This window comes from Sceloporus undulatus, chromosome 6 (genome assembly GCF_019175285.1).
Source record: "Sceloporus undulatus isolate JIND9_A2432 ecotype Alabama chromosome 6, SceUnd_v1.1, whole genome shotgun sequence".
NCBI lineage: Eukaryota > Metazoa > Chordata > Lepidosauria > Squamata > Phrynosomatidae > Sceloporus > Sceloporus undulatus.
The window spans coordinates 52,878,026-52,890,518 of NC_056527.1; the positions used below are offsets into that span (position 1 = coordinate 52,878,026).

A 12,493-nucleotide genomic window follows, 5' to 3' on the forward strand; every position below is an offset into this window, starting at 1 on the left:
TCAGAGCCTGGAACAAGCCCTCAGGTTGTTCCTGAAGGGTCTGTGATTCTAAGGTGCTTTCTGCACTGGCATTTGGGACGTCCGGAGGACGTCCTATTTTAAAAAAGGGGCGTCTCTTATAGACGCCCCTGGGCCTAGTACGGACTCCGTCCGTACAAGATGGCGCCGGCCCTTCTACATGGCCGGCGCCATGTTTGCGTATCGGACGCTGAGCGTCCGTACGCGTCGCGTCCCTTGTGACATAGCGAGTGCGCCCCTGGCGCCTCACTACGTCGCAAACGCGACTTGAAAAGAAGCTCCATTTTGGAGCTTCTTTTTCAGTCCGCAGGGGAGCCGCGCCGTGTGGAGGCTCCGGCTCCCCCACGGACTAGCCGGCGGCGGCGGCAGACCGCCGCAAAGCGGCAGTCTGTACCCCGCCAATGTTTCTGTGATTCCTTGTTTCCAGTGGTTATTTTGTCTATTGGAGTTACTAGAGAGTGATAGTGCTAGAGGGCATTTTTTGTTCTTTTATCCAGGTAGTGTTTATAGAAGGTCGTACTATTATATGTAACATCTGTGGTCACATTTGATACTAGGCCAATTTCATGCATAGAATTTAAGAGCCACTATGGGTTCTCCTAGTGCCAAAATATGCCAAAACCAAGTGGGGGGCACCCAATATTAAACATTAAAACAAACAAGGTGTAAAATATTCAAAATCTATAGTAACAAATTGAGTTAACTGTCTGTATGCTTGCTTTAAATGGCTTTTCCTAATTTGCTGCTGAAATTTGGTGGCAAACTACAAAAACCTCACTAAAATAAAGATAAAATGCTTGTTTTAAAGGGCGTTTAGCAAATTGCCACTGAAATTTGGCAGTGTGATTTACTGAACGATATTGGTAGTGTGGTTTTCTGGATCTTCCATGCCTCCCCAGATGACTTCATGTTGGCTACACTATTCTATAAGTAACAGATTTTCTCTCAGTACAACAACATCCAATAGCCCTGAAGGCCTCTGATTCTGCCGGGTATATGTGGCTGTTTGAGAACAGATTTTCCATGTGCCCATGTCCCTACTATCCATTTAACCTTTCATGCATTCATGGAAATTCCTGAACAGAATTCTAGGCAAAGCTGTTTTAGTAAATCCTCTGAATAGCCACGTTATAATTGTGAAGGTTTTGAGACCCAGTACCACAGCCATGACTGATAACCTGAATTTATATAGGAGTCTCTCCAGATGTTATAGACGTATTGAATTTAAGAAGATAAACAGTAGCTGGCAGTCTGCTGCAAATGCCAAGACATTTTTTTATGGTTAGGTTAGTCTCTTTCTAGGTAACACTATAGCAACCATTGCTTTAATAGCATATGTCAGTGGTGTCTCTCATTCTAAGCCCTTGCAGAATAACATTATTCTAAATTGCAAGACTTAAAGAGATCCTGTTTTTCAAGCCCATGTTGTACATGATGATTACGGGGTGGATGTCTTGGTATAAGGAAAACAGGATAGAATTAACACTGCTCCCTGGTGTCAACAGTAAAATATCCTCCTATTTTGCCATCTGCCAAGTGGGTATGGAGCAAAATGTCAATGTCTCTCTCACCCTTGATAATTGCAGCACTATCAAACTCTTTGTGGACTTCTGCCAAGTGCTCAGAGAAGCAGTGGAGCTGGCCTGTTAAATAAAATCCTGCCATGAACAACAGTAACAGCTGTGTTTTTGCATCAGTGTGTCCCTCAACTTTGTGTTTCTGAAAAATATAGTGATTCTTGGAATTTTGAACAGCTAATTTGATTTCTACAGCAGTAGGATTGCAGGAATGTTTACTCTAGCCAGTGGTCACTAAACTCAGATATATTCCAAATTCCAAATGGGATCAAATGTGTGTTGGTAGAAGCTGAGAACCTCCTTAAAACTGCATACTACTAAAAAGTTGACGGCTCATAACAGCAATCACAGTAATGTAATCAGTATTTATAGAGCCAGCATTTGAAATTGACAGGGCATACATTGGAACATAAACTGAAAGGAAATTTGGGACCAAACTGAAAGGAAATTTGGGACTCTGAAGCAAGGTTGAGATTTTATCCACTTAATAGCAGATGCTAAGTAGGGATGTGAGAATACTGTGATTGGACCAGATATTCATGAATTTAATCCTGTAGTTTGAGGAGAAATAGTTTCATGAAATGGCCTCACTACTATCTAGATATTTCCAAATCATTCTGCAGCATCTTCAGCGTGTTTATTTGGGATAACTCCTTTTGGACTCAGTGGGTTTTTCTTCTGATATTATGCTTGCATAGAGTTGCCTTACTGACCTTCTGTTCTCCCTAGTACAGTGGTACCCCGGGATACGAATTGATCGCGTTACGAAATTTCCGGGATACGAAAAAAATAGATAGGAAAAAACTGTTCCGGGTTACGATATTTTTTTCGGGTTACGAAAAAAATATCGGCGCGAAATTCAAATGCGAAGCGCGGCTAGTGGCTTTCCAGCCGCTAGCCGCGCTTCGGAAAAGCCTTTTCGGGTTGCGAAATGTATCGGGTTACGAACGCCGCGGCGGAACGAATTAATTTCGTAACCCAAGGTAGCACTGTACCATCAAAGAAATAGCATGGGTCTATTTTTAAATAAAACATTTTCTGAAGGGGTTAGGAGTTGTGGAATGCATATACATACGTATGTATGTATGGAGAGAGTGAGAGAGAGGAAATCCAAACAATAAGGGGCGCTCCCCCCCCCCCCCCGTATTTCATGTTTCATAGGGTTGCACAGAATGGTGTACTGTCACTTCATAATTTTAACAAGCGTGCTTCAATTGCTCCCCCTGTTTTGGAGGGCAAAGAAATGATACACCTCTTGAATAAATTGAGTGACTAGGCATGGTCTGTGCACTTTGTAAAAATATTTGGTTCTGGTGGCACACTGTGAGCAGCAAAAGAGTAACCTGTTTTTAATTTCTTGTGTTATGGCAGTAACCTTTTTGAATTGTTCATGATTTAGAATACACCCCTGAACAGGAATGTGTGTCAAAAGAAAAAGGCATCCACTCCAATTCTCTGTCACATCCCCAAATTTAGCTTCATCACACCCCAAAAGTGTAGCTGTAAAAAAAAAAGCAGCCAGTTTTGAGCTGTGTGCAATGGTTCTTTTGAATATGATAAAGCATTAGGTTTGGTTGTGTTGTGTTTCAGGACTACAACATGCTAGAATGAGAGCTTTAGCTCTTCCCTTCTTGGAAGTGATCCTGAGAGAAATGCTCCCTTCTGTGTACTTACCCATTGCTATTCTTCCGGGTTTGTAGTTTTGATACGATATTATGATCTGATAAAGTCAGAGACCCATGAGGACTAAAAAGCTGGGGCTGGGGGCTGGATTTGACTTGTTGTAGGTTTGTGCCATCAAGTTGTAGGGTTATTTCACCACAGCCTTCTAGTTTTTAATAAAATGCAAATGCTGATGCAATGGAGGGATAGAAAGAATACTCCTTGCTGTTCAGTCTGTGTCATTTCCACTTAAAGAGAGTCAATGTGGTGTAGTGCTTTGAGCATTGAATGATGACTCAAGAGACCTGGCTTCAAATCTCCACTCTATCATGGAAACCCACTGGGTTACCTTGGCCAGTCACACATTCTCAGAGGATGGGCAATGGTAAATCCTCTCTGAACAAATCTTTTCAAGAAAACCCTACAATAGGTTTGCCTTAGGGTAGCCATAAGATGGAAATGACTTAAGGACACACAACAACAACTTGTTCTTTGGTCAAAAATAGTATTCCCAACATTTGGGAAATCCAGTTGGTAAGAATAACATATTGGTAAAAAAAACTTGTACAGTTTTTACCTAGTATGTGCAGATCCAAAGTTTTCCAGACAAATTTTCTGTGCAGGAATACAAAATTTTTGTGTAGTCGTGGTTTTTGTGCAAAAATAACATGTTTTTCATGCAAAAAAAAAAAAAAAAAAAACCAAACAAAAACAAAAACAAAACAAAAACACATTGGGTCAAAGTCCTGCATCATCAAACATGGCTGTTATGATTGAACTTTATCATTGTAGTTGCATCTGTCAATTCGAGCCCTGAATCCCATCTCAGAAGCCAGGCAGCCACCCTAACTGAATTATTTCCGAGGCACTGAAAAGTGGGATGGTGAACAATTATGTGTCCAGTCCCTGCCTACCAGTGAAGTGCAGTTTGAAAAGCAGTAGCAGGCGCCATATGGGGTCCTGTCTGCAGTGCTTTTCACACTGCATCTTTCTGGCAAGAAGAGGTGGATATACCTTCTTTCAGTGCCCCACTCTCCAGCATTGATGTTCATCCTGTGCCTTCCTGGCAGAAAAGGGGTGAACACACCATATCCTTCAACACCCCACTATCCACAAGTTTGTACTTGTGGAATACCTGCAACATAACTTGACAGTTTTTAAAAAATATATAGAGGAGGATTATGCCTTTTTCTCTGTCAGTATGACAATTCCCCTTGCTATCTTCTCTTTTTCCTCAGTGCTATTCACTATTCAGTTATCAAACAACATACACTTTTTCATCAGTGGCCATAGCCTAAAAAGTACCTTCATAGGTGGATCAGGGACACAAAAACAACCAGTCCATAATGAAGGGTTTATTTTGTATTTGCAACTATCTGTGGAAGCAGCATGGAAGAATATTGAAACTGACTTAATATATAGATACTCAACCTAATGCCTGTCAGGTTTGTTGAACTACAGTGTTTGTCATCCTCAGCCGACATAGAAAATGAAAGTAAGCCCATTGAATCAGTGGGAACTTGGGAGATCAAGACTATAATCCTTAAGTCACTTCCCCATTACTATCATTACTTAGAATACTATAGAAAGATGACTACTTTAATAATGTTTATTTTATATTACTATGAACAGTTCTTAAAAATGAAGAAGTGGTAACTTCTGTGCACAAAAACATGTAGGATACTAAGCGCTGCATTTCTGTTTGTCTTTTCCCCACCAGCATTTGGCTCTAGCTCTGAAGTTTCTTATGTCATATGTGATTGCTGATAAACCACGAGACATACAAATCAAATTGGCAAGGCTAGAGTTTGAATCTCTGGAAGCACTCAAGCAGCAGGTAAGAGCTATTGGCATTGAAAGGTTATGGGAGAGATGAAGATGGAAACTGTCACTTTCTATTTTATTTTAGCAGCTGGATTTTGTTAAAGAATATGTAGGTATCTAGTCCTCTAGAACAATTAATCATGTATAGTCCTCTAGAACAATTAATCTGCCGGTGCCGCTGGCTGCTGCGTCTGGGAACCGCAGCGGACAAACCGCGCAATTCCTGGATGCACCAAAAAGAAGCCGCAAAAAGTGGCTTCTTTTTGCACCCTGGAAGTGGCGTCGCTAGCCGCGCACTCACAGCGTCACTTCTGCTGCGTGACGTGTGGACGCTAGGCATCCGCGATGTCAAGATGGCAGCGCCCGTGTAGAATGGGGGCCACCATTTGGTACACGCCAAGCGCATACTAGGGTTAGGACGCCCCTTCCTAACCCTAGTACGCGCTTGGTGCATACTTTACACCCATTTGTAACTAGACTCAATTAATTAAATAAGTGTGTTCTTGGGCAATTACATCTTCAAGAGAAATTTTGGTACCAGAAGCAGAAATAACATAGAAATAAAAGGCATAGGTTCCTGTAAATCATAAAAAGAAGCAATTCAGTCTGTTTCAGCAAACCTTTAAGCCAAAATTAACAATATGTACACTTGGAATTGAAACAGCCAGGTCAGGTGAGCCTTGCATAATTAATAAAAGGAAAGGAAAGGAAAAAAGAAAAGAAAAATCACAACATTTTTAACTTTCTGAAAACCACTTGAAATCTACTTTCAAAATGCATCCAGAGATGATTCCCCTCTCCATCAGTTGCCACTTTTCTTATAATTTCCATTTTGGTGGCCAGATCTATGTTTTTTGTTTTTGACATGCTGGTGTACTCAGCGATGTAGACTTATCTGCTCTTTCCCCTTTCTCTCTGTTTTGCTATTTACAGTGATCAATAAGGGATTCTGGAGGCAGCTGCTGTCTCCTCTTGCTTGATGAAGTTATGCACACACAACAATAAGATTGGCTAGGGTAGAAACCCATTCTTTCCCAGCTTGTTTATTACATGGTTTTCTGCAGACATGCTGCCTCAATCCAATTTTGAACGTCTGTGTTTCTCTAGCCCTCCTTCCCCATCTTCTCAATGCCCATGTTGCTAAAAAAACAAAAAACAAAAACCAGCTAGACTAAGGACAAGGAGAAAAGGGGTCAGTCAGTCATAAAAACATTTTGTAAGAAGGAGATTGCTTTTCAGAGGCTTTGGTAAATGAGATGTGCCTGTATTATCAATTTTCAGTTATTTAAATAAAGGTACTGATATGTAGTTTAAGGACAATATGCAGATTATGTGTAACCCAATCTTCATATGGCATTGGCACAGAAAGGCCGTCAAGTATTTTCTTTTACTATTTTTTTCTTTTCTTGGCATTAGAATATCGAAAGCAAATCAGTGTCACTAATGCTGAGATATGTTCAGTGAGTGTTTGATGCTGTGTTTGTTGTGTTGTTGTTTGGCAGTAGTCTTTCTTTTAAAATTTGCACAGGTGGCACTTTAACTTTCTCAGCTACTTTTGTTAAATTGCTTTTGTTGTGGCACCATCTGTCCAATCTGCCACAGCTGTAACTACACTGCAAAGCCAATTTTTTGTTAATTTAGGTTAAAACAGCCTAACTAACAAAGCCGTAAAATAACTCTCATGATTCAACTATTAAACAAATTTCCTAGGTTTCCATACTGTAAAGTTCCATCTAATAGAAGACCTACATCTTTCCGATCTTGGGCCCTCAAAGTCACCATAACCCTAGTCACCTGAAGCACAACTAAACCTAAAAGTAGTATATTTTAACTGGGGCAAGTCGTGCTGGTTATAGTTGTGAGGATTTGTCGTTGTTGTTCCTTACCTATTTATTGTTGTGTTTTTTAAAAATCAAATTACTCCTATTTTCCCTTGGAATTTCTTTTCTCCCTTTTCTGAGATTGAAAGTTTTAGTATTTTCAGAGCCTCAGTTTAAAAATGCCTACCAAAATGTTATGTTCAGGACCTATTAGCTTATATTTGCTACTGAGAACCTCCTTTTCCAAGCAGACTTTAATGATGATTTCCTCCAAGCCGATATGTTCAGCCTTTCAACAATTGTCCAATTATTGGCAGTTTCTACAGAAAAGCCCATCCAAATTGATGGTATTATATGTACATGCAAATGTTGAGCTCTGACTCATGAAAAAGAGGTATGGGAATTTGAAACCATTCCATGGGGAAGCAGCTTCATCAATTTCAGATGAGGTTTTGATAACATGCTAATTCCAGAGGCTTAAAAAAGATAGAGCCCAAAAGATTTTGCATAATATTGTACTAGATGCTGTGCCTTAAATTTGAGTGTGAGGTTAGACATTCCATTTGAGACATCTGTGCTCCAATTCTTGGTGTGTGTTTCTATCTGGGTCAAGGCTGTATTCTGCCATAAACACATAACAAAATAAATATTGAATATAATGTGTTGCAACTGAATTTTGCCTTTTTTTGGATATTTCTATTCAAAAGAAATAATGTCTAGACAGCAGCTTTGCATACTATTACAAAGAGCAGGATTGTAAACCCATTGGAGCTTTATATATGAGAATGAGACAGGAAAAAGTAGGTCACTGGCTGAAACCTTAGGCACAAGCTCTTTAGTCACTTTTAGGAATATAAATCTTCATTTAGTTCATTCTCACAGGCAAAGAAAAATAGCTTCAGCAGTTGGGTGTGATTACAAGCCTTCTTCCTTCAGTTATTTTTTTATTCGTTTCAGGGGTTTTGCTGGGGGAAATTTGTGTAAAAATAGTTTTTACAGGAAAAAAATGAACAGAAAACATTATTTTATGCAAAATACAACTTTTTGGCCTTTAAAAATGTTTTTCTCCCTATAAAAAGCTAGTCTATGCAAGGTTTTTTTGTGTGCAAATGTTTTTTAAAGAACAAAAAAGTGAACTAATCTCACATTGCTTGACCATTTTTTTCCATGGGGTGCCTTGATGTGTGAAAATCAGGTAACCTTACCCTGTCTTATCTTTGTGTCAGTGCTGTACCTATGTCCTTTGGCTTGTGAGGGTTTGGATCTGACATAATTTGGCTCTGCCCTTCTCTGACCCTTGCTTTGGTTTTTAGCTGGTGGAGCAGTTTTGCTGGTACAGTACAGTGCTCTGTCAGCAGATCTCTGAGAATGCCCAGTACGTAACTAGTGTCAGCACATCTTTGGGATATGATGCTAGCTAATTTGGCAGAATTGATTTTATGGCACTTAAACATGTAGAGGATAATTTGGGAGCTTCCTTTTCATTTTACTTTGTTTTTTTTTTAAGGCAATACATATATTCCTGTATAAGTGTTTCTTATTATCAAGTATAGCGGGCCCTTCCCTTACATGGGGGATCCATTCCGGATCCCTCTGTGTAAGGGGAAATCTGTCTATGCTCACACCCCATTGCAAACAATGGGGCACATGCTCATGGTGTGGGGCAGCATGCATACCATGGCTGTGCGTGCCATTTCTTTAATTGTCGCACGGCTTCAGCATAAGCTTGAAGCTATGTTTAGTGCGCCCACGTATAGTGTGGGTGCACTGTAGTTGTTTGTACACTCTTGTCTTTTGGAGACCACTAAAATGTGAAAAAAATATTTTAAATACGTACATATGTATACATGGGCTCCTTATAGGTGGCTTTCAGCATACTTTTTCCTGCTAAGGTTTTATATTAAATAGATGTCTCTCTCACACACACACAATTTGCCCCTCACATTTGTGGCTTTGGCTTTGGTGGTTTTGATTACTGTAGTCACAAATTTGGTTCGCGCGTTCTCTCCAGAAACCTCTAGGTCCTCCAGCATAACTCTGTTGTCAACATCTGCCAAATATCACACTGGAGGAAATAGAGATTCCTAGAGAGAACACTTCTTTAGGCATTTGTAGGTCCTCCAGTGCAATATCATGGTCAGCCTCTGGCAGATCTTGACCATAGAATTGCCCTGAAAGACCTAGAAATTCTTAGAGGGAGGTTCTCTCAGGTAAAAAAAAGTTGTGTTTTTTTATGTGCAGTTTTCCCACTTTCATTTATGTAACTTTAGGAACCCTGGAAGGACAAGAGGCATAAGGAAATACTTTTCAAAATATTTTTTAAACATTTAGAATAATGAAACACACGTCTGTGGTATGAGACTCAACATGGTTGTGAATGAGGATCCCCATTACTCTAAGTTATTAAACTGGAAAAATTAAGTAAAAGATAATGACAATTACATTAAAATGACACTTTATGAACCAGAGCATATGAACAATTGCATTGTAACCTGATTGTGACCTGATTGCGATGAGGAGTAATTCAATGGAAACAGAGGGGAAGGTTTTCAAAAGTGTAGAGGCGAAGAAAGAATGTTACAAGAAGTATAGTTGTGCTTTTCTTTTTCTTTGAATTGCTGTGAACCTTGTTGAACTGAATTGTATTGATGCCAGCAGCATCCACAACACTTTAATTAGAATGTGGTGTTGACAGTATGTTTATAGTGAACTGAAGGACTGGTGCTGAAGTTGTTATCAGACAGCAGTAAAGTGCACTGAATATTTTGTAATCTTTCATAATAACTCTCTGACCTGAGCTATTAATATCTATACTTGGCAGATGAATAACTGTAGCTAATCACAATGCCCAAGGTCAACTAGAGGGCTTCCAGTCTCTTAATTAAGATACGTGAGAGTTTCTATACCACATTAAATGAAAATGTGCATATCTGAAGAAAGAGACTATTTCTGTAAGGGAAAATTGCCTTATGTTAACTATTGAAATAGTTACAATGCAATTGTAGTTACAATGCAATTGTTACAATGCAATTGTAGTTACAGTGCAATTGTTACAATGCAATTGTTCATATGCACAGGTTCATAAAGTGTCATTTTAATGTAATTGTCATTATCTTTTACTTAATTTTTTCAGTTTAATAACTTAGAGTAATGGGGATCCTCATTCACAACCATGTTGAGTCTCATTCAGTATTCAGGTGCAGGGTACAGTATTCAGGTGCAGGGATGAAATTCGGCTGTACGTCCATCAGTGAATGATGACATGTCAGAGGGGAACTGCGGGATCAAATGTCAGTGACAATAGTGCACCCCCTGTCCTGGTGTGTGTTTGGGGGGGAACATATGGGATAGTGGGAGGTAGGTGGCTTGCTGGATTTGACCATTAGTGCTGTTGGAGAGGTAACCTCCAGTCCATTTTCCTGTGCTTAGATAACACCCCCAAGTCATGTGATAAGATCAAATATGTGAGAAGATGATACTGCCAAGGTCTGTTAAAACCGTGGGAGATTGTGCTCACCCAGATCATGTCATTAGAATGAAGCCAATGGAAGGGCAGCTTTGCTAGAGCTGTTTGAGAACAGGGCAGTAGCCTCTCTGCTGGGTTTGGAAATTCTTGACACATGGGTGTTTCTCAGACATAGAGCTTTATCACACTAGCGAGATCCAACGGGAAAACGGGAGTTAAACACGATAAAAGTACATTTGAATTTAAACAAAACTTGCAAATTCAGGAAATTTATCACACCGGATTGCTTCTAAAACGAAATAACGTGAAATTAAACTGCAGTTAAAGTGGAGAAAAGTGGCAGCATTTTACTTTCAGGGTGTTCCAAAGGTAAAAAGCTGCCATTTTTCTCAGCATTAACTGCGGTTTAATTTTGCGTTATCTCACGTTAACTGCGACGTCATGTGACAAACATCAGGCATTCCTGGGTTTTCTTTGCTTTAAATTGCATTTAACCCCCGTTTTCCATGGCATCTCACTACTGTGATAAACTCCATAGACTGCACCATCATGCCAGGAGTGAAACAGCTGTAACATAATCAGAGTTTTCAAACCACTTCACCTCAAAGAAAATGCTTCCCAGAGAGAGCCACTTCATGTGTTTAGCCATAAGACACTGAGTGATGAGACATACATTTGTTAACCCATCCTGTGAGAACGAAGGGATTCTGCATCCGCCAAGTTAAAGTGAAAGTTTATGTCTCTCTTGGCAAAGCTGAAAGCAGGCCCCTGAAACAAGATGTAGAAACTGAGGTGGTGCTGATGTAGTTAGAACATGTTTAATATGTTGTGGGTCTCATGCTCAGTCACTAGCATAGGGCGGTTTACAGACCGCCCCTTTGGGGCAGCCTGTTCCCGACCCTTTCCCCGCCGGATTGGGGCCTCAGCTGCCACAGTGGCAGCCTCTGAAGCCCCAATTCACCGCTTTCCAGGCCACTTCCCTGCGGCCCGGAAAGGGGTGTCCTTGGGGCTTCATGCCCCAAGGACACCCGATGGTGGCGGGGACAAACAGAAAGGGGCCAAGACGTCATTTCCGTGCTGCCCCATTTGGAGGTGGTGCAGTCGTGACGTCCCAATGGCAGCGCCCATGTAGAATGGGTGCCGCCATTTTGTATGTGCTCAGTACTTTCTAACCCTAGTACGTGCCGAGCACGTACTTTTGACCTGTGCAGAAATGGCCATAGTTAACTAAAAAAAACCTGCATGTAAGGAAAAAAAGATTTCCCACAAGAACTGTGGTAAACCTTGGGGTGCTCGAAACTGAGTGAAGGTACAGTGGTGCCTCGGGTTACGAAATTAATTCGTTCCGCGGCTAATTTCGTAACCCGAAAAACCTTCGTAACCCGAATTGCCATAGGCGCTAATGGGGAAAAAAGCCGCGGCTCTGCCGCGGCTCCATTTAAACAGCGCCGGCGTTTTTTCGTAACCCGAAAAAACGTTCGTAACCCGAAACAATAAATCCCTATGGGATTTTTTCGTATCGTATCCCGAAAAATTCGTAAGCTGGGTAATTCGTATCCCGAGGTACCACTGTAGTCCATTTTTAAACACAGTATAGGACAATTCTTAGATGAGGAATCTCTGAAAGATTTTTTAAAAAAACTGATGAAAGTAAAACATCTAACTTTGGTAGCCTAGATAATATTTTCTTTTCTTTTTTCCCCCTGAACATTGTGTTACCTGTGAGTAATAACAGGAAATGTGAGATGACACCAAGGGTGTGTTGCATGATAATAAATTTAAGTCTGTAATGAGAGAATATTGAGAATTAACATCATCTGCACACACACCAAAAAACCCTTTTAATTAAATTTGTGTGAATTTTATGTAACTGGCTATATGTGGTTGACAGAATTAAAAGAGGCTTTTCTAGAGAGGTTTTTTTTTTCTCTCTTAAATTTTCTGGGTCTCTTCCATCATATTTTAGTCCAACAGATCTCTGTGGTGCACACCAATCTTACTAAACATCCTTGCTGCGATTCTTTGATCTTAATAAGAATCTGACAGACTGAAATGTATTTATTTATGTGTTTATTTACTTGTTTGCAGCTTTTGTAGGCTGCCCTATAACAGGAAAAAAGTCGGAG

The 12,493-nt window shown here is 40.3% G+C and overlaps 1 protein-coding gene across 2 annotated transcripts in view; it reads left to right on the forward strand.

Annotated features, from left to right (window-relative positions):
- Positions 1 to 12,493, forward strand: part of ANO10 (anoctamin 10) — a 79,558-nt gene that overhangs the window by 43,408 nt on the left and 23,657 nt on the right. For both annotated transcript variants that reach the window (XM_042476776.1, XM_042476777.1), the window contains exon 12: positions 4,978 to 5,094. In XM_042476776.1, the coding sequence (XP_042332710.1) occupies positions 4,978 to 5,094 (117 nt within the window). The remainder of the gene's footprint in view (positions 1 to 4,977; positions 5,095 to 12,493) is intronic.